At 42.3% G+C, this 15,524-nt stretch overlaps 5 protein-coding genes across 9 annotated transcripts; 3 read left to right on the forward strand and 2 right to left on the reverse strand.

The window, feature by feature from the left end:
* The first annotated feature begins 88 nt into the window (after positions 1 to 88).
* On the forward strand, positions 89 to 1,344 carry LOC108140798 (putative tRNA (cytidine(32)/guanosine(34)-2'-O)-methyltransferase 2). 2 transcript variants are annotated; one of them, XM_017263796.2, is made up of 3 exons: positions 89 to 294; positions 355 to 1,004; positions 1,061 to 1,344. In XM_017263796.2, exons 1-3 carry the CDS (start codon positions 174 to 176, stop codon positions 1,286 to 1,288), a joined length of 999 nt encoding a protein of 332 aa, XP_017119285.1. In that variant the 5' UTR covers positions 89 to 173; the 3' UTR covers positions 1,289 to 1,344. The 2 variants fall into 2 exon arrangements, with proteins under 2 accessions (XP_017119285.1, XP_017119286.1); XM_017263797.2 differs by having other exon boundaries at positions 239 to 299.
* Positions 1,345 to 1,371: 27 nt separating this feature from the next.
* Positions 1,372 to 3,594, reverse strand: LOC108140797 (little elongation complex subunit 2). 2 transcript variants are annotated; one of them, XM_041709541.1, is made up of 2 exons: positions 2,977 to 3,036; positions 1,372 to 2,900 (listed from the first exon to the last, which is right to left on the reverse strand). In XM_041709541.1, exon 2 carries the CDS (start codon positions 2,859 to 2,861, stop codon positions 1,467 to 1,469), a length of 1,395 nt encoding a protein of 464 aa, XP_041565475.1. In that variant the 5' UTR covers positions 2,862 to 2,900; positions 2,977 to 3,036; the 3' UTR covers positions 1,372 to 1,466. The 2 variants fall into 2 exon arrangements, with proteins under 2 accessions (XP_041565475.1, XP_017119284.1); XM_017263795.2 differs by having other exon boundaries at positions 1,372 to 3,594.
* Positions 3,595 to 4,037: 443 nt separating this feature from the next.
* Positions 4,038 to 4,845, forward strand: LOC108140659. The gene is made up of 4 exons (XM_017263591.2): positions 4,038 to 4,139; positions 4,196 to 4,333; positions 4,440 to 4,596; positions 4,649 to 4,845. The coding sequence occupies exons 1-4, from the start codon at positions 4,038 to 4,040 to the stop codon at positions 4,843 to 4,845; spliced, it is 594 nt and encodes a 197-aa protein (XP_017119080.1).
* Positions 4,846 to 4,885: 40 nt separating this feature from the next.
* Positions 4,886 to 6,318, reverse strand: LOC108140657 (acylpyruvase FAHD1, mitochondrial). 2 transcript variants are annotated; one of them, XM_017263589.2, is made up of 5 exons: positions 6,184 to 6,318; positions 5,952 to 6,054; positions 5,787 to 5,883; positions 5,305 to 5,451; positions 4,886 to 5,250 (listed from the first exon to the last, which is right to left on the reverse strand). In XM_017263589.2, coding segments are annotated over exons 1-5 (690 nt in total). In that variant the 5' UTR covers positions 6,185 to 6,318; the 3' UTR covers positions 4,886 to 4,908. The 2 variants fall into 2 exon arrangements, with proteins under 2 accessions (XP_017119078.1, XP_017119079.1); XM_017263590.2 differs by lacking the exon at positions 6,184 to 6,318 and having other exon boundaries at positions 5,952 to 6,161.
* Positions 6,319 to 6,503: 185 nt separating this feature from the next.
* On the forward strand, positions 6,504 to 15,266 carry LOC108140656 (F-box/WD repeat-containing protein 11). Of its 2 annotated transcripts, none has more exons than XM_017263588.2 (8): positions 6,504 to 7,039; positions 8,789 to 9,011; positions 11,872 to 12,143; positions 12,212 to 12,391; positions 12,537 to 12,991; positions 13,239 to 13,425; positions 13,488 to 13,623; positions 13,723 to 15,266. In XM_017263588.2, the coding sequence occupies exons 1-8, from the start codon at positions 6,983 to 6,985 to the stop codon at positions 13,740 to 13,742; spliced, it is 1,530 nt and encodes a 509-aa protein (XP_017119077.1). In that variant the 5' UTR covers positions 6,504 to 6,982; the 3' UTR covers positions 13,743 to 15,266. The 2 variants fall into 2 exon arrangements, with proteins under 2 accessions (XP_017119077.1, XP_017119076.1); XM_017263587.2 differs by having other exon boundaries at positions 6,506 to 7,039; positions 13,239 to 13,428.
* The last annotated feature ends 258 nt before the right edge of the window (positions 15,267 to 15,524 follow it).

Below are 15,524 nucleotides of genomic sequence, written 5' to 3' on the forward strand. Positions count from 1 at the left end.
AACAAACTGAATCCACAACATATTTTTTCGATGTTCAAGCCCCGCTAAAATTGGCGGGAAACTAGCTGAATCGACAACATTTTAACTCATCTATTGGGAATAGATTTGTTATTTCCCAGCTGATAACGATAGCGTTAACAGTTTGTTGACTAGTTGTAAAATAAGAGTTTTAAATGGGAAGGACTTCGAAGGATAAACGAGACATCTTCTACAGACTGGCCAAGGAGCAGGGCTGGCGGGCGCGAAGTGCTTTCAAACTGCTCCAGGCAGAGGAGACGTTCCACTTGTTGAGCGGTGAGGTGCGGTTCCAGCCTCGTGTTTCCCGCCCTAATCCTAACTATCCACTAATTACAGGTCTCACCCGTGCCGTTGACCTGTGTGCCGCTCCTGGTAGCTGGTCCCAGGTGCTGGCCAAGCACATGTATGAGCCACTGCCGCCAGAGGAGCGGGATAAAGTGAAAATCATTGCAGTAGACCTGCAGGGAATGGCTCCCATTGAAGGCGTCACACAACTCCGGGCGGACATCAGCAAGGAGTCGACAGCGGAGGCTATCATTGAGTTCTTCGGCGGCGAGAAGGCACAAATTGTGGTCAGCGATGGAGCACCCGATTCCACGGGCATGCACGACTTTGACGCCTACGTTCAGGGCGAGCTGCTCCTCTCCGCTCTGAGCATCTCTACCTTTATCCTGGAGACGGGGGGCACTTTTGTGTCCAAGATTTACCGGGCGGACAGGACCAGCCGGCTGTACACTCAGCTCAAGCGCTTCTTCAAGGACGTGTGTGTGTTCAAGCCATCCGCCTCGCGAAACTCTAGCATTGAGGCATTTGTAGTGGCCCGTCAGTTTTGCCTGCCCGAGGGCCACAAGCTCTGCAACCTAACCAACGAATGGCACGATCATCCCGAGACGTGGGTGTGCAGGAAGAAAGAGAACCCGCCCGTTGTTCACGTACCCTTTGTCGCTTACAAAGGTGATCTGGACTCGGATCGCACATACGACCTGGTAGAGTTCTTATATATATTCATCCCTTGAAATTCCATTAAACTCTGGTCTTTCAGGGCGAGGACTATGTTTACAAGGATCCAGTGCAACAACCATTGACTGCCGCTTATCAGGATATTCTGAAGAAAACCAGTCAAATCAATATTAAATATGAAGGCATCCGAGTTATACATGACGAGGAATTGCTTAAGGAATGGTATGCGGCAGGAGAAGGCCTGAATTCTTCTAATGACAATGATATTGGTTCTAAGAATCCAGAAACTAAGAAAGTTGAAACTAAGTAAAGAAAGTAAGGATAAGGGAACTGACTGTTGAGAATAAAAACATCAACTTATCAAAATGTTGCGCATAAGGGCACATCGTTGGTTTGTATCATTACTTTAATAACAAACTGCTTTTTTTTTTAATAAGTAACTTAGGGTAAAGTATTTGAACTCAGCATGTGCATTTAAAGTGTTGTTTTTACAGCGTCATTATCTTGTCCAACTGGAGCTTTTCATCATTGGCAGCTGCTTTTTTGCGCTTCCTTGCTCTAATTTTTTGCCCGGTTTTACATCGGCGTCGGAAATCTTCAGTTTGAGCATCTGTATACTTCTTGAACTGCCGCCTCGCTGGAACTCTTCTTGTGGGCTGTGTTTTGGGAATCGCCACCTTACGTCGATGAACAGCCCTTCCGTCGGCCTTTGCTGGAAATGCGCAGGGCAGCAGCTGGAGTTCCGTGTGCAGGCGACCACAGAGCGTGGGCGAGATGGGAAGGTAACTGCTTTGGGTAAGGAAGATTTGGTCACTGGGAGAGGTTTCTGTGAGCAGCTGGTGCAGCTGAAAGCTCTGGGCCGTGGCCTCCTTGGTAGCATTGCACAGCAGGAACTTGTCTTTGTACTTGGGTGAGTAGCGAAGCAGGTATTTCCCAATGGGTACAGTGTCTAACAGCTTCAGGAACTCGCACAGATTGGACAGTAGCTGCGGCATGCTCGTGTTGTAGTAATCGTGCAGCTGCTGCTCTAGCGAGATAAGCGTCAGTTTCTCCTCCAGCATGGGCTCAAAGTCCCGCAGGGAGATGCGGGTGCAGTGGCCCAACTCCGCCCGCAGCAGCTTTAGCTGCAGCCAGGCACTGATTAACTCGTACTTGGACATAATTTCGCAGCCACAATCGGGCTTGTTCTCCAGCTTAATAAAGTGGCATCCAATTGGCACCTTGTCCTTGCAATCTCTAACCGCTGAAATGGGTAACGTGCTGAAGATCTGAAAGTCCTTGTGCTCTACACCTTCGCCCTTGCACCTCAGACTCCAACTAACTAAGGCGGCGTTGGTGCTGCCATCTACAATGTCAGAAGATTGCTGATCAATTGGTTGGGGTTTGTAGGCCATGTGAAGATCGATAGATGACATTTCAGGGTTAGACTTATCTGGGACCTCTTTGACTGCTCCATTTGGTTCGAATTCCAGCCACTTTGCTTCTCCAGGCTGGGATGCGTATGCCTCGTAAGCCCGTTTTAGGACCAAACTGTTTGTATGCCAGCCACAATTGCGGGCAGGAAACGGAGCCTGGAATTCCATACATTTGTGTTTACTCTTTGGGCATTCTCTTAGGCTGACAAACATTTCTGTGGGTAGGTCAATATATGATCCGGTGGTTAACAGCATTAGCAGTGAGTCCAAGGGCAGCACGAAGATATTGCCAGCTTCCAGTTCCAAATCCTTCTCTTCATCCCGCAGAAGCTTAGCTTGCTCCTTAGTTTCCCTTACCGCATAACGATCCAAGCGCACTCGTAAAGAGCGCAGTGCTTCCTGGCGGAGTTCCACCTGGGGCCAGAGTCTCACTCGGCCCAAAATCCGCTCCAGTTCCACATTTTCCATGCTAGCGGTCTGGGAATTGAGGCTCTTGCACTGGGACAACTGTGGGAGTCCGGAGAAGGTTACATAGGACTCGTTGGGATATGCTTCTAGCAGTTTCTTAACGTTCAGCTCATACCACTTCCTGTAGACCGCCACCAGGCTCTTCATGGGGGCATAGATGACTTCCTTGCGTCCTTGCTCGTGGTCGTGGATGTGTTTCTGGACACGCTGTTGCTCGTTGCAGCGTTTCTTTTCCGTGGTCTGCCACACCACGAAGTCCTCCTCATCGACGGGCTCACTTCGCTGCCAGGACAGGAGCACTCGCATGCAGGCGGCCTGTTGCTTGAGATTCAACTCCGAGTGCAGCTCCAGGGGATTGGGAAAACTGTAGCCGGATCCGGGGCTGGAGTGGTCGCAATGCGGTTTCCCCGGTACCTCCTCGGTGCGAGGATCCCTCAAGGCTGTGTTGCGGTTAAAGGACATAAAGACATCGGCGGTTTCTCGGAGCTCCAGTCGCAGTACCTCGGGGTCCACCTCGTTCAGAAATGAGTAGAGCGCATCGTCCACATGCTCGAAGGATTTGTTGAAGACTTTATACGACGGTTGGTTACGAAATATGCCATTTCCTGCATACAAAGGAGGGTCCTTGTCCATATCGGATTGGGAAACTCCTTTTCCTTAATATTTCTGAAAGTTTGCGGAATTGTATTTCATTTAAAAAGTGGTGTTTTTGATTTAAAGCGTGTAAGTACGACCGTAACACGTTGCTCCAAAAATACCTTTTGTTTTGGTTCTTGAAAAGGAGATCACGGGCATATTAAAAAATAATTAGGGGACTCAATTAATAGGATATATGTACAATTTGAAGCGATTTGGAAATACCCTAAAAGGTCGCATCCAAAAATCTAATTTAACAACATTTCGTGTTTTTCTAAAGTTTAAGAATTGGGAAAAACACAAAAATCAAAAAAAGAAAATGTCCATTTTAATTATTTTTAATGTAAATATTTGTATGCAGCCTATTAATTTAAGTTTGTTTTGTGCTCATTCTATGCTCCCTATTCAAATAAAACTGAGACTATTAATGATGTTTAAGGAACATTAACTTTGAAATTGAAGCTAATTATTTTGTGGCCTTAAAACTCATGCCCGATTCGTTTTGACAGTCAGTTAAATATTCAATTTTGAACAATTAATATGTTCTTACCCAATAATCTGCTTTTAATTCTGGTGGTTTTTGGCTCCAGTGTCAAATCCTTTAATTACACCAACTGTGACCAGGCGAAGCAACCGAAATTCGTAAGCGATTTGTAAATAAAATCGAACTATTACTTCATTTATCCAACATTCGTCAGATGAGCTCCTGCTGTGATGTCCAAAAAAATGATAGGGCAATCAAAGCCTGTCGAAAGTCCTTGCTGACCAACAACTCAACCACCACAAATAATGGGGAAACGCGAAATCTTAAAACGGATAAAGTAGCCCTGCATGCAGTTAGTTGGTTTTTAATCTACAATCAAATATTTAATCTTCAAATCAATACAGTCTTGTAGAAAAATTGTATTGAACAATATTTATTCGAAATGTTCATCTTTCCAGTGCATTGCGGAGTGTTCCTTTAAGACCAATGGCTTTTTGCTAACCAATGGAAGCGTCAACGTAGAAGAATTAAAGAAAAGCTACCAGCAACGCTACAAAAACGATCAAACCATGACACAACTGATGGTGAGGAGCCTAAGTAGCTGTACGGATTACGGTGGGTTTTGAAAAAATAGCAAAACATTTTAATAATATATAAAGTAAAACAGCGCAGAAGAAGGCTCAGCAATTTCAATGGTTGCACACAAAGGGTGAATGCAACTACTATCCTGCCACCTTGTTGGCCTGCATTATGGAGCAGGTATACGTCAACTGCCCGAGCACCAAATGGAAGAACACCAACGATTGCACAGCGATGCGGAAATATTTGATTGCCTGTGATGACGTCGAGGGCAACCGGAAATAATGTCAAATTGTGAGCATCCAAATATAAAGCTGGACCAGCGTAAAAGCTTAGCGTTTTTTTTATTTATTCTCCGCACACTTGAAAAGACAGTTTGGCTAGTTCCGCCATTCCGCATTCGATCACATCTCCAGACTTGAATGCATCCGAGCCATTTGGAGTTCCGGTGAGGATCAGATCATTGGGCTCCAATGTCATGTACTTGGACACGTATGAAATGATATCTGGAACCTTAAATATCAAGTCCGCGGTGCAGCCCTTTTGCTTCACGACTCCATTGACGGTGAGCCAAAGCGGCAGGTTGTGTGGATCCTTGACTTGGTCGAAGGGTATGAAGTTGGAGACGGGCGTGGAGGTGTCGAACCCTTTGCCCAGGGTCCACGGATGACCAGCCGCGCGAGCTGCCCCCTGAAAGAATCGTTATTTATATTGGTTTATAATTGAGAATATTAATTTTCTAACCAAATTGCACTGAGCCGTCAGATCCAAAGCCAGGCAGTAGCCTGCTACATAACTCATTGCGTCTGCCTTTGAGACGTTCTTGCAAGGCTTTCCAATCACCACGCCCAGCTCCACTTCGTAGGCCACCTTAGTGAAGACTTTGGGTATCTGGAAGGCATAGGAAATGTGGAAAGTTTGGAAAGCGAAATGAAAGAAAATCATCTTACATTGTTTTGGCCTTAAATCATCTTACATTGTTTATCTAACTAAATTCTGATACTTGGTCTACAATTTCAAAACTTTAAGCAATCTTTTTAATCTTCAAGATTCTTAAGTGCCAAGATCTTTTGCATTTGCCAATTTATCAGTTTTCTATAACGTACATTGCTCTTGAAAATAATAATACAAGCAAATAAAAATATTTTTATGAGGGACCAAAGGTATAACTTAACTGCCTAAGATAACTTTAAGCTCTCCAGATTCTTGGCTTTTCTAAAACTTACGACTATGGGCTGGCCCTCCTCAAGATACGATGAGGTGGGTTTAAGGAAGACGAGCGGTTCGCTGGGCACCGGTACATTTCTGGCCTTCACAACGTCCCTGCGGCAAAATAGGATGTGGGGTGTTATCCATTTCAGAACCAAGATTACAAGTTATCACTAATTTACATGTAATTTAGAGCCACTCCCACAATCTTTTTGCCTTCGTTCAAGAAGTTGGCGGCACTCTGGTTGCCGCAAGCCATCCTAAGGATTTGGGTTAGTTGAACCACTGCAAATTTTGAATAGAATATGTTTACAAGGCGATGATTCTGGAGGAAATGATTAGAATGGGAATATAGCCCAGCCTGCGGTCAAATGAAAGTGAACGTTTAGGCATTGACAGCCGGACGGCACTTACTTGCGCAATGTTTATTAATTTAGAAGTGGGGGTTATCTGGAGAGGCGCCCCCCGCAGAAAGTTTATCAATTAAATAACAACAGAAAATCAAGAGAGCGATCGTATCGTCAGCTGATGTTTAGGGTTACCAAGACTGACAAAGAGTGTTGGGCAGTTGCAACACTATTTATTGAGTACATTTTAGAATTCTGAAAATAAACCAAATGAATAGCAGTGCATAAATAACAGTCATGACAACTACCTGTTTGAAAATCTAGTGTTGGCAACGGCGTTTTGCAGCACTGGCGCGCCAGTGTGACCGGCTGCCGCCAGACAGATATCGATATAGATAACACACATCTTCAGTCGCTTTGTGGTAAAGTATTTTTGGGCGGAAGCTCGTGAAAAATATAATCTTCCGTGGGAAAAGTTCGTGCGGTGCAGTTGCGCGAACTAAAAAAAACGAACTAAAAACAAGTGCGAGCAGGCAGGAGCAGCAAAAATAATGACTTGCAAATCAGATTCACACAATTGGTGTGGTTCTTCGACGTGTTGAGTTTCCACTTCGCGTTCGCCGTTTTCGCGCATCCCGCCTGTGGTCATACTGACAACGAGACGAGGCAAATTGTAATTTTCTTTTGAGCTAAAAATTATAAGAAATTAAAAACGAAAGGCGATTTGCAAACCGTGTAATCGAAAAGTCAGCGAAAAGCCCTACGTGGTGCGTCAGTGCGAGTGCGACGGAACACATCCAAAAGATAGCGGGAGTCAGAGAGAGAAAAGACGAGCCAGCAAACTCTACAAACACACAATCAACACAATGATGAAAATGGAGACTGACAAAATAATGGACGAAACCAACTCCAATGCACAGGCCGTGAGTTTTTGCCCAGTTACTTAGTTTAAGCGCGATTTCTGTCTAGTTATGTACCCAACATATAAATTCCCAAGTACATAAAGCCCAAGGTGTCGCCTCCACACACACACACGTACGCACACACAGTTGCGCCACCTATATATCACGGTTGTGTGCGTGTAATAGTGCTTTATTTTCGTATATACTACAGATTTTGCACTCGTGCACTCTATTAAATTCGGACACTGTCGCCTAGCCTATAGGCTATAACCTTAAACTTTGGCGGATTCAGAGGCATTAGCCTAATTATTCATCGCCAGCATCATCATCATCATCACATTTTTCACCATCCCCTTGGTCCAAACATCCGTCTCTATATATCCCCCAATTTCCGATTTTTGGTGGTCCAATTACAGATTTCAGATTTCGTTAATTGGCCTCGAGTTTGTTTACACAATTAATAATAAAAACCTCACACAAAGTACACTTTGTTGCGGCCGTGTACATTTCAATCAGTATTTATTTTATTGTACGGCTATAGTTATGGAGTTAAATGTGATAGGCGGCTTACTGAAGGTCAGTTCCCGCAAAACCATTAAGCAATGTGCCGAAAAATTGTTTTTTATTTTTAATTTTTTTGCTCGTCAAGCAATAAAGTTTAGCTTGAGTCATCTGGCTTGATGTTGAGGGAATCAAGGTTGAATCAGATAATCTGCTTCTTGGCTAAAACATTAATATACAGTTAAACTTTCATAATTCAAACCATATTTGACAAAAAAATAATATATGTTTTATGTCCAATAAAACACTTTTAAACTAAAACCATTACTTGCTGTTAAATAAAATTATACACTCAAAACAAAATGACCTACATCTAAGAAGTAATTACAAAAAAAAGTGAGAGAAGCATAATTTTTTGAGGTCAGTTCACTGAGCGTCGCTACAGAATCTTCGAATTACAGATACTTCTTATTACCAACAGAACCTTATAATTTCGACTGTGAAATTTGTAGTCAGAGCAAACTGTGGCATCCTTCATATTAGCTCAAAGTTACCAGGCAAAGGCAAACAACTAAAGCTCACAAAAAACCATATTATGGCAATTAAATTAAGGCAACCGAACCGAATACTTATACACAACACTTACTACACTCGCACATAGTGTTAATACGCAAGGTTTTCGCGTTGCTGGCATTGCAGTTAACTTAATTACTCAAATCACTCACACTCGATAGTCCGCTTTGATTACGTTACTCGAATTTGTTTGCTGAGATCTTTAGCATTTAATTGATGACGTTTAATTAATGGGGTTCGTGGCGATCTCATTGGCCATCAATGGAATTGTCTATATTTAGAATGCGCATAATGAGGATGGAACACCAAATAAACAGCGATACAATTATTATTTATAAACTGTTCCGTGTGAATGATCTGCCTGTGTTGCTAGTCGTCAGGTTTTTTCAGAAATCCGCTCTGCAAACTCTTTCGCCGCCTAATAAAAACAAAACGAGAAAATTTCGAGTAGAAAGAAACTCGTAGCAGAGTCGAGACTAATTGCCTAATTGTAAGCCCCCAGTTTGGGTCGTCACTTGCCTAAAATAAAGAAAAGTTGCACAACCCGCAGTTACCTACTTTTTCAGTTTTCAGTTTTAACGATCGCCCCTTGACATCCAAGCAGCAAACATTGTATCATCGCCCCGACAAACCAAACAAATGCAATCTCATAATTAATTTCCCCATATGTTTCTCCCTCCCATTTTCCCCGTACAGTTCACAACCACTATGCTGTACGACCCGGTGCGCAAGAAAGACTCCTCGCCTACCTACCAAACGGAGCGGGATCTCTGTTTTCAGTACTTCACCCAGTGGAGCGAGTCGGGACAGGTGGACTTTGTGGAGCAGCTGCTGTCGCGCATGTGCCACTATCAGCACGGCCAGATCAATGCCTATCTCAAGCCTATGCTCCAGAGGGACTTCATCACATTGCTGCCAAGTGAGTGCCGATATCTAATACATTTCAGTCTCTGAAATAAGTGAGCAATTCACGCACGGGTCTGGTTCCTTAATAACGTTTTCTGAGAATTTTTAGAATTTTTTTGTTGTTGATGTCAATTGGACTTTAATAGTTTTCCCTTGTAATTATCTAGTAACAACTATCGGGTATTACCACAAATTAGACAGAAACCTTATCAAGAAAAGCATTTAAATTATATCTCTCCTCAATTATGACAATTAAACACAACATGTATTTAGAACTGAGACAAAAATCCGTTCCTGTAAATTATAAATTATTAAATGTTTCCAATTTAATAATACTCATATCAAATTCTCCATAATATATTAAATACTTTAAATTGTCATCAGTCTAGTCAGTAAAGTTTGAAAGTAAGAAGGCATATCAAGTGGATTGAACATACCTAGTGTTTAATTCTATAAATATCATCTAATGCAGATTAAGGGGTGTTATTATTGTTATGTTATTTATTGCATCTTATAATAATAGTTACGTTTCAATAACTAATCTAAGGTGATTACTGAAGATGCAAAAAATTTTTACAGTTGAGTGGAGCTTTTACAGTCTATAAAGAAAAACTCTTAAGGCTTGAATATTACCCATCAAAGAGATAAAGTTTTGAAGTGTGTGTAATTTATTAATACTAAAAATACGTCACTTACGAACACACAGGCGTTATCAACATCGCACGTTGTATGGGAGGTCAGTACTCCCAGATGGTCAAAAAACCAACTGGCAACCGTTGATAAGAAAGCGATAGCAGCCACCAGAGTGAAAATCCCACGCTCGTGCAGTGCCGAACCTTAAGCTTTTCTCCCAAAATAGAACCTAAGAACAGCTCCACCACAGCAAAATCGTAGCCATGTTTAGCAGCGAATAGAGCACAGAAGCCATGCTTAATCTCTAGACACGCAATAGCTAAAACAATAATAAACGGCAGGTACAAAGTTGAACAACATGAAAGGTAAATCCCGCTCAGAACCCAGTGCGATTCAATTCGTTCCGCGTCCCCCGACCTACACCCTTTCTGCTCCGAATTGTTGCCGGGCATGTTTCCAGCGAGAGGAGCCAGTGGGTGGGCCAGGGCCAGGCGCTTTAGGCTGTTGGCTGTTGACTGAAAGGTCGTTGCTTCCATTAAACGCGCTTTACCGGAACACAAACAGAACGAAAGCCAGCCGAAGCGAACCCTGTATATTATTCATAAGAAAATGTGAATCGATATTGCCATTGATTGTCGGCTAACAGATGTTATTAACTAATAACGAAACTGTTGGCCAAGTTATAGGGTGTTTATTGGATGTTTTTGCTATTGATAAACAGGTTTACAATGACTCGGAATAAGTGAATAGGCGAGCACATCGATTGTCAATGCATTAATACGTGATCGTATCGATGACTCAAGTAGTCATCAAAAATCTGTGCGTGCAATTCTAGCCTTTGCAAGGGCATTGGTTTACAGAATTTTTATATTTGTTTATATTTATTTTGCTTCCCCTTAAGGCTTGTTCGTTGCGTCTCTGATTGCCAGCTGAATTTCTATAGAGTGCATATATACATGTACATATGTATATGTATGTTATAATTGTCTTCGTGGAAAAGTCGCTTTAATTTGTAAGCCTTTCTTTCCTTGAATTACCAGTCTGGAATAACTTCTTTGAGGAAGTCGTCGGTTGTTTCCGTTGGCTTAATCCCCAGCATGTCCTTCTTGTCCATTATGACTGTAAGCTATGCCTGTATGTCTTTTTTCTAGATAATATACCTACTACTGAATTGGCATGTATATTATATCTTAAATATTGAGCTAGTAACTGCCTTAACCTTAAACTTTATTACAAAAAATCGTTAAATAAAAATTTCTAATAAACATTTAAAAAAAAAAGTAGTAATAGTAGTAGAAACAAGCTTATTTATTACATATTATTCTCTAAGAAAATGGCTTTCGAGTTACTCTTGTCTACCTTGTAAACATTTCCTGTTTTCCCGTGTTGTAACGATTCGTTGGCATCACTGATTGTTCTAGGAAAGAAAAAGAGTTGAAAGTAGGCAACATTGTCTCCTCCATTTACATTGTAATGCACTTCAAAGGCAGCTAACCGGGGGGGACAGTCAGACCGACACAACGACGGACGGAGGGACGGATTCACAGACCGATAGACACTCTTACAACCGTTAGTTGCCGGCGACGGCAAACAACTTGAGCCAAATAGATGCCGCCCGCCAAACAGCCTGCGCCTGCCTGCCACTGCAAGTTATGCACATTTTTAATTGTGTTTGGCAAAAGCTGCGAACAGCGAGCAGTGAATACTCGCATGCACTTCAGACTATGACTTGGCCCATTCAGTCGGGTTGTCAATGCAGATGGAGACGTGCCTGTGGATGTAGATATCGCCACCCACACCTCACCCGGTGAAGGCACCCAAACCCAACCACTCCTTGCTATGACACATGTAAATATGACGGTCTATTGGTTGCGCCTCTTCCACAGTCACTCCCACTCCCACTTACTGGGCTAAGTGCATTTAAATGCCGTTAGGTGCATCATTTTGCCTCTTGTTCGTCTCGCAGTTAAAGTCTGTTGACGGAGTTGGATTGCATTGAATTTGATTGGGTTGGGTTGGGTTGCGTTGGTGTCTGACAAGAGCAGTAGCAGCTACGGTTGCTCCACATCATATCTGATGGAAAATTTGCCATGGGTCGTACGAGAGATAACTGGGTGTCAACTATAAATAGCTGTTTAAGTCATAAACTTGTGTATAGAGATGCTAAGTCACGAACTAATCTCTTCACAGCTTCATGGGATTTACACTTATTAAATGATATTATCTGCTATCACCTGCAGTCAAGGGTCTGGATCACATCGCAGAGAACATTTTGTCGTACTTGGATGCCGAATCGCTCAAATCGGCCGAGCTGGTCTGCAAGGAATGGCTACGCGTCATCTCCGAGGGCATGCTCTGGAAGAAGCTCATCGAACGCAAGGTGCGCACAGATTCTTTGTGGCGCGGATTGGCCGAGCGGCGTAATTGGATGCAGTACCTCTTTAAGCCAAGACCGGGCCAGACCCAGCGGCCACACTCATTCCATCGCGAGTTGTTCCCCAAGATAATGAATGTGAGTTGTCATCGAATTGTGCTGATATGTGCAATCAGTCAACTTAATCTTACATTTTATGGTTTCAGGACATTGACAGCATAGAGAATAACTGGCGGACTGGTCGCCACATGCTGCGGCGCATTAATTGTCGGTCCGAGAATTCGAAGGGTGTCTATTGCTTGCAGTACGATGATGGCAAGATTGTTTCCGGGCTAAGGGACAACACCATCAAGATCTGGGATCGCACGGATTTGCAGTGCGTTAAGGTAGGTGCCGGTTTAAGATAAAAAAACACAACATAAAAGTAAGCCTTAATGTTAGTAAAACTAATTTAAAACAAATAAATGTTTTAGATTCTAGCACAAGATAATGTAGATTTGCTTACTTATTTATTTCTCATTTGCTCTGCAGACCCTCATTGGCCACACTGGATCGGTGCTGTGCCTGCAGTACGACGACAAGGTGATCATCAGTGGCTCCAGCGATTCCACAGTCCGCGTGTGGGATGTCAACACCGGCGAGATGGTCAACACACTCATCCACCACTGCGAGGCGGTGCTGCACTTGCGCTTTAACAACGGCATGATGGTGACCTGCTCCAAGGATCGCTCCATCGCCGTCTGGGACATGACCTCGCCCAGCGAAATCACGCTGCGCCGCGTTCTCGTCGGCCACCGAGCTGCCGTCAATGTGGTGGACTTCGATGAGAAGTACATTGTGTCCGCCAGCGGAGATCGCACCATAAAGGTGTGGTCCACCTCGAGCTGTGAATTCGTGCGCACCTTGAATGGCCACAAACGTGGCATTGCCTGCCTGCAGTACAGAGATCGCCTGGTGGTCAGTGGCAGCTCAGACAATTCCATAAGGTAATGGGTGTGCATTTAACCAGATAAGTGATAAATGATAAGTGATGTTTAGATTAGTAGTAGCAGCAGTAAAAACCGATTGACATTGACTTCCAATATCTTCGATATAAAGTTTGTTTCCTTATTTTACATTAGTGAATGCAATATCATTTAAATATAAGGGTTGTAAATGCTTACAAATTATTACTTTTTATAATTTCTAACCCAATCGGCATTAACTTAAGATTGCTGTTTTGCTTGTTTTCAGACTTTGGGACATTGAGTGCGGTGCCTGTTTACGAGTCCTGGAGGGACATGAGGAATTGGTTCGCTGCATCCGTTTCGACACGAAGCGAATCGTCAGCGGCGCCTACGATGGCAAGATCAAGGTCTGGGATTTGGTGGCCGCCTTGGATCCGAGAGCAGCCTCCAATACTCTTTGTCTGAACACACTTGTGGTGAGTCACCTACTTGGTCATTTCCCCTTTTGTCTAATCCTTGTGGTAAACCCTTTTAGGAACATACTGGTCGCGTTTTTCGTTTGCAATTCGATGAGTTCCAGATTGTAAGCAGCTCGCACGATGATACAATTTTGATTTGGGACTTTCTAAATTTCACACCCAACGAGAACAAGACCGGACGCACACCGTCACGTAAGAAAAGAAACTTTCACCTCATTGATCTCTTGAATTATGCATAACGGATTCGTTTTGTTTTCTGATTTTCTTTTGCGCTTGATGCTGTTGCTATAGCGGCCCTGATGGAACATTAACATTTTGTGCAACGGCAGCTGCGTGAGTTACATCTACAATCGTCGAGCGAAGACGAGGAGGATGATGACGAGGACGATGGCGAGTTTTACGAGGAGGAATCTAGAGATGATGCTGGGGCGTTTATGGGGGGATATGTTAGGCATCGGGATGCTGGTGGTTCGGGCTCCGTCACCGGTTCCGGGTCGGATCCGGAATCGGATGACCTGGATTTTGAAGTAGATGTTGAGAATATAAACGATTATGATGAATGAAGAGTGAATGGTTTTTAGCCAGCATTAACAGCATATACAGCATTGCGACTCGTCTATTTAAAAACTATGTTGAACCCAAGATAAAGCGATCTCTGAGCGTCTATTTTACAATCGCACACAACACTACACATACTACACTACACTACACCAAACAACACAATACATCCGCACACACACAAACACCCACACACAATACACGCATAATATGAATTAAATGAAATTATAAAGCAAACAAACAATAAATGCAAAAGGAGTATACAAAATATTTAAATATTTTCGCAAAACTGGCTGTTAGGTTTGTCATGTACGAATGAAAATGAAACAAAACAAAACATAAACATATAAAGAAACTATGTATTAGTTATTTAGGCGCTGTAATGCTAATTGAGGGTCAGTCTTTAAATCGCGCCTCGGATCGGTGGATCGATCCGGCGTTACTTTAAGTGTTTCTTTAGCTCAAATACACAAGCATCGCGTTGAGGCAGCTGCCGCCTTAAGAAAAAGGAATATTGTGAAATGGCTTGAAACATTTTCGCAGAACGAATCTGCAAAGCGGCCAGAGGAATCAGTCTTTAGCATAAATGTTAGTTAGAGTCGCTTCATTCAAATTGGCAAAGCATCATTTTCGGTTCGCATTGCACATTTGTAACCTATTTTATATGCCTATTGCCTAATGTTTGTGTTAATTGTAAAGTTAAATTTAAGCATAGTATTTTATTGGCAATTGTAATCTAAGTTACCCAAATACAAATAATTTAAATTAAAAGTTACTTGTGTTAAGAACGACACAAGCAGTGTCTGCAATTGGTAGTTACAAAACTTTCGAGTGAAGATAAATACAAAATGAATCCATTGTACTGCAATATATAACCTATTCTTTGATTGATCAACGATAACTATAGATCCTAGATATAGTTTTATGTAGAAAATAGCAAATTTCCAGGAAGATTCATCAATATATTTATATGTATACAGTTCGTTGATTGTGATCAATGGATATTTTACTATATGTATTGCTATTTGTAAGTTAAGTTCCAATGCTATTCTTGATCTGGATCACGATCGCCGCTTCCGCGTTAACTAATGTATGTACATAACGTTTTACTTTAACAAAAAGTTTATGAAATATGAACACATACTCCGGAATATGTAAAACTGTTAGTGGAAAGAGTGCAGCTTGTTAAACGATGGCCGAGCAACTGCTAATGCGCGAAGGGCTTAGTATAGGTAACAGATAACTAGAAATAATAATAAATTGTGTATAAATGCTAATTCTTTGCCTTTTTTGATTTGTTTTGGGGGGTTCCCAGTACGCCAAACAAACCCTTGGTAGAAATTAAGGTTTATAATTTTTCTCAAATGAATTTTCACATATTTTATGATTATTAAACGATTAACGAAGGCAATAACCTTACTTTAATTATTAGTTACCCCAATGATTGCTTAAGCCTTTATAAAATCGTTGTATACATATTTTTTTTCTAATCTTTAATTTTTAAAATTAAGATACTAAGTTATGTTCATGTAAGG

The sequence above is a fragment of the Drosophila elegans genome, unplaced genomic scaffold, assembly GCF_018152505.1.
Source record: "Drosophila elegans isolate 14027-0461.03 unplaced genomic scaffold, ASM1815250v1 contig_476, whole genome shotgun sequence".
Classification (NCBI taxonomy): Eukaryota; Metazoa; Arthropoda; class Insecta; order Diptera; family Drosophilidae; genus Drosophila; species Drosophila elegans.

Excerpts from the sequence above, each read along its gene's own strand:
- LOC108140798 (XM_017263796.2), top strand. The coding sequence starts at position 174 with ATGGGAAGGACTTCGAAGGATAAACGAGACATCTTCTACAGACTGGCC. Across the intron at positions 295-354 it reads GACGTTCCACTTGTTGAGCG|GTCTCACCCGTGCCGTTGAC; the intron begins GTGAGGTGCGGT and ends CACTAATTACAG. Across the intron at positions 1,005-1,060 it reads CGGATCGCACATACGACCTG|GGCGAGGACTATGTTTACAA; the intron begins GTAGAGTTCTTA and ends CTGGTCTTTCAG.
- LOC108140656 (XM_017263587.2), top strand. The coding sequence starts at position 6,983 with ATGATGAAAATGGAGACTGACAAAATAATGGACGAAACCAACTCCAAT. Across the intron at positions 9,012-11,871 it reads CTTCATCACATTGCTGCCAA|TCAAGGGTCTGGATCACATC; the intron begins GTGAGTGCCGAT and ends TATCACCTGCAG. Across the intron at positions 12,992-13,238 it reads AGCTCAGACAATTCCATAAG|ACTTTGGGACATTGAGTGCG; the intron begins GTAATGGGTGTG and ends GCTTGTTTTCAG.
- LOC108140659 (XM_017263591.2), top strand. The coding sequence starts at position 4,038 with ATGTTCTTACCCAATAATCTGCTTTTAATTCTGGTGGTTTTTGGCTCC. Across the intron at positions 4,140-4,195 it reads AGGCGAAGCAACCGAAATTC|ATGAGCTCCTGCTGTGATGT; the intron begins GTAAGCGATTTG and ends AACATTCGTCAG. Across the intron at positions 4,334-4,439 it reads ATAAAGTAGCCCTGCATGCA|TGCATTGCGGAGTGTTCCTT; the intron begins GTTAGTTGGTTT and ends TCATCTTTCCAG.
- LOC108140797 (XM_017263795.2), bottom strand. The coding sequence starts at position 3,494 with ATGGACAAGGACCCTCCTTTGTATGCAGGAAATGGCATATTTCGTAAC.
- LOC108140657 (XM_017263589.2), bottom strand. Across the intron at positions 5,884-5,951 it reads GGAGTGGCTCTAAATTACAT|GGACGTTGTGAAGGCCAGAA; the intron begins GTAAATTAGTGA and ends ATTTTGCCGCAG. Across the intron at positions 5,452-5,786 it reads AGGAGGGCCAGCCCATAGTC|ATACCCAAAGTCTTCACTAA; the intron begins GTAAGTTTTAGA and ends TATGCCTTCCAG.